This window comes from Trematomus bernacchii, unplaced genomic scaffold, assembly GCF_902827165.1.
Source record: "Trematomus bernacchii unplaced genomic scaffold, fTreBer1.1, whole genome shotgun sequence".
In the NCBI taxonomy this organism is placed as follows: domain Eukaryota; kingdom Metazoa; phylum Chordata; class Actinopteri; order Perciformes; family Nototheniidae; genus Trematomus; species Trematomus bernacchii.
In genome coordinates, this window is record NW_022987821.1 from 6967917 (window position 1) to 6971943 (window position 4027).

The window sequence follows — 4027 nt, forward strand, 5'->3', positions numbered from 1 at the left end:
ATTCAAGTATAATATGGAGATAAGTTTCTACTTTAAATATTGAGCATCCTTTGCTGAATTATGATAAATATTTAGTGCCATCTTGAATAACAATTGCGCAGACTTCAACTTTACGCACTGACTGATTCTCTTATCAAGTCAGCTGAGTCGAAAGAGAGGACTTCCTGTTTTGCCTTTAAAAATAAAACCCTTTCTTACAATTTGACTTAGTGTCTAATAAAAAAACTGCTCTGTGTTTTCTGGTGCAGTGGTGGAAAACGTAATCATAATGATATAAAAAATGCAATATTGTGAAGAAAATTATGTCGCATTTGTTAGAGTTGCAGCTCATTTCACCCTGTTTATGCTGTTGGGTATAGGGTTATTGAAAACAAATGTACTTATAGGATTATTACTATGAATTTATATCCTCAAGGACATGGCTAAATACATTTACTAAGTGGCTTTGGAAAAAAATAAAATGTAATATAGTGTCCAGTGGTGTAAAGTAACTCAGATTTACTCAAGTAGGCTACTGGATTTAAGTACAATTCTGAGGTACATAATATAATATGTACCTCAGGATTGTACTTAATTGGCCCATTTCAGAATAATATATATTATATTTACTACATATAATATATATTATTCTGAAATGGGCCAATCTGCATAATGAGTACTTTTACTTTTGGTACTTTAAGTATTCCACTCTGGTACTTACTCAAGTACAAGATCTGAGTACTTCTACCACCTCGGTTAGTGCCATTATTTACTCGTCTTTCTTTCATATTCTTAAATCCTCCTAACCTATTGTTTTAATCTGAAGGCCTTATTCTCTATCTTCCGGTTTTATCTTGGGTATCTTCCCCAGCTGGCTGCAGCTCTCCACCCAGCCGCTGCCCAGAGGCGTGAAGCCATCATCACAACATCTGGACACTTGATTAACTTCCCCTCATTTCCTCCCGAAAGCCTCCTCCTCCGTCACCATTCCTGTCCAGAGGGGCTCCGCGGGCTTCCTGTCGACCCTCCGTCCCCGGAGAAAGTGGACGGTGGTCCTGCTGGTGATCGTCGCGATGGTCCTGATCGCTCTGGCCGTGGCCGTCCCGTTACTTCTGCTCCGCGCGCCGGACACCTCTGCGTACCACTACGAGATGATGGGCACCTGTCGGATGGTGTGCGACCCGTACACTCCCAAACCTGGCGCCACAACCATGGAGGTGATCCAAAACGGTGTCGCTCCGCAGCCCCCCATGGCGCAGGGGAGCCGAGGGGAGCCGGGCAGAACGGGGAAAACGGGAGTGAGGGGCACACCGGGAGCACCAGGACCCCCGGGTCCGAGGGGCCCCCCAGGGGAGAGAGGAGTCGGGAAAGTCGCCGCGGTGACCGGAGCTGCCGGTTCTGATAACGCAGAGTTGGAAAGTGTGAACTCCACGTCCAGCGGATTCAAGATCGCTTTCTACGTGGGTCTGAAGAACCCACACGAGGGCTACGAGGTGTTAAAGTTTGACGACGTGATTACAAACTTGGGGAACCGGTACGACGCGAGCACCGGGAAGTTCACCTGCCATGTGTCCGGGATCTATTTCTTCACCTACCATGTGCTGATGCGCGGAGGAGACGGGACCAGCATGTGGGCCGACCTGTGCAAAAACGGACAGGTAACTAGAGCATGAGCAACAAGACGATAAGGAACTGGCAGATTGTTATCTTATCTTTTTTAAATGAAGATTATTACATTTAAAGCAGCTTAATCGAGTCATAAAATGTGCATTTTACGCACAAAATGACTATAGCATGCTATATGTTATTCTTGTCTGCACTTATTGTATAACTGCACGACTCACTCCTGGTAACATCTGGGATATTTCTGTTGTTGTGAGTTTGGATGATTGTGAGTGTTTCCTCCCAGATGTTAACAGCAGCTGGATCAGGGCTTACAAACAAGTCTTAATATAATCAATATTCATTGATGATAAGCATCTGGCTCAAATATTATTAGGGTTGCCCCCTTCTATTGACAAATCAGTCGTTGTGGTGCTGGTAGACTATGATTTATTAAGTTGATTGTCTATCAAAAGAGATATTTGAATATTAGTTAGAGTCCTCTGAGCATCTAGAAAGAGCCATGTCTGTGCCAGTAGTGGCACCGTTTTTCCAAAATGCATATAAATGTGGAAAGTTTCAAAATAAATGCAATGATCTTACATTGTTTGATTTACAACCATCAAATATTTGAGACATGGAGGGGTACAATGTGTGTAACATGACTACTACTCTTAATTTGTATCATTAATTGTTGTGTTGTGATTGTCTTGCCTGTGGTTGTGTGAAGTCATGTGGTTTTGTTGGTTGTTTTCTTGCTACTGTGTGTTGGTTGTACCATATGTTAGGACCCCCTTGAAAACGAGACGGTTCATCTCAGGGGGTTATTCCTAAATGAATACATCTCCTTTAATTAACCACTGCTTATTACAGGAAGTATTGTCCTCTGTTCCCCAGGTCAGAGCCAGCGCCATCGCTCAGGACGCAGACCAGAACTACGACTACGCCAGCAACAGCGCCGTGCTGCACCTGGACTCTGGAGACGAGATCTACGTCAAGCTGGACGGAGGCAAAGCTCACGGGGGGAACAACAACAAGTACAGCACCTTCTCCGGCTTCATCTTATACCCCGACTAAACACCGGCGGCACAGTATGGACACTGAGAACTGTTTTCATTAAAGTATATGGTCCAATGTGTTTCTCTACATGGGATTATCTGTACGTTCTGTTCTGAGACCTTTTGTACATGTGTTTCATTTAAGTTCAGCTGTCGTCAGAGTTTGTATCAGACCTAAAGTGACCGCATACTAGCTCTGAGCGGAGAAGCCATCAGAAGTTCCTTTGACACATTTCAACAACGCTTAAGGGAACAGGCCACAACAGCTGCTCACTCGGTGTATTAATGGTGTCTACTATTTCAGGCTCAGACGGCAAAATAAATCAATTGAAATGTAGGGAAAAATCATTTTGACAGCATTTATTCAAAGAGTGGAGTCAAGGCCGGGTCACACCAGCATGAAAAATGACATTTTATGTCAAATCATTTGACCAGAATCACCATGATAAGTAGATTCTTTGGTGGGGGAAATACATGGATATTTTTCAAAAATGTTCAAATGTAGTTACCTTTGTAGTGACAGACATTTACGTTGTTGACCTTTAGGGGAACAGAGCTAACGGCAAACTAAAGGAAGCTATAGCCAATTAGCTGTGCACTAATTTAACCTGCTGTGATGAAGTATAAACAGTTTAACATAAGAGACGTGGTTTGCAGACAATTATGGCATTCAAATCAGGATCAAATCCAACCAGAAGGAATACTTATCTACTGGTAATCGGGGAGAAATATAGTACCTATTTAAAACTAGTTGTCTCTGCAAATAAGTGAGGATTTTGGTGGAAAAGGCGATTGAAAAAAAATGCCAGTGAACAGGAGAAAATGGTAACCCAGTAGGATAGCATATTAGCTAAAGTGTTTCACCAAGTAATCACTACGTAATCAAGATCCTAACACCAAATATTTTGCAGACTTGTTGATATGCCACTACTTGGTGTGACCAGGCCTTTTACTAAGTGCATCACATCTGATGTACTACTGTATGGTAACTCAATCACGCCAACTTACAGCCACATGAATTTCCTTCAGTCTTATTTATTTCTTGCTCTAATGTAAGCATATCATCAGCCATCATTCCTGGTATCCTTCTTGCAATGTTTCATGCACTTCAATTGGATAAGTTGTCTGATTGGTTCACTGGAACACACTTTAAAATGCATTCAATAAGATGCAAAGAAATTAAAATCGAGGCCAGTTTAATTGCTATTGCAAGCAAAATGGTGGTTGAGTTCAATGTTTCACTAAATGTCCCAATAACCACGACACAAATGGAAGTCTTGCAATTGATATTGACTCGGTTATATTTTGATGTCATATATACAAATAAATATGATTTGACAAAACTTGCTTTGTGTAAACATCTCTGACCTAAGGGGTGTTTTCTTGTT

General features: G+C 42.0%; 1 protein-coding gene across 1 annotated transcript; it reads left to right on the top strand.

The window, feature by feature from the left end:
• Positions 1-1052: 1052 nt before the first annotated feature.
• On the top strand, positions 1053-3028 carry c1ql2 (complement component 1, q subcomponent-like 2). Its single transcript, XM_034151402.1, has 2 exons — positions 1053-1637; positions 2479-3028. Exons 1-2 carry the CDS (start codon positions 1053-1055, stop codon positions 2656-2658), a joined length of 765 nt encoding a protein of 254 aa, XP_034007293.1. The 3' UTR covers positions 2659-3028.
• Positions 3029-4027: the final 999 nt, after the last annotated feature.

Coding starts and splice junctions, on each gene's coding strand:
- c1ql2 (XM_034151402.1), top strand. CDS start 1,053: ATGGTCCTGATCGCTCTGGCCGTGGCCGTCCCGTTACTTCTGCTCCGC. Junction 1,638..2,478: donor ACCTGTGCAAAAACGGACAG/GTAACTAGAGCA, acceptor TCTGTTCCCCAG/GTCAGAGCCAGCGCCATCGC.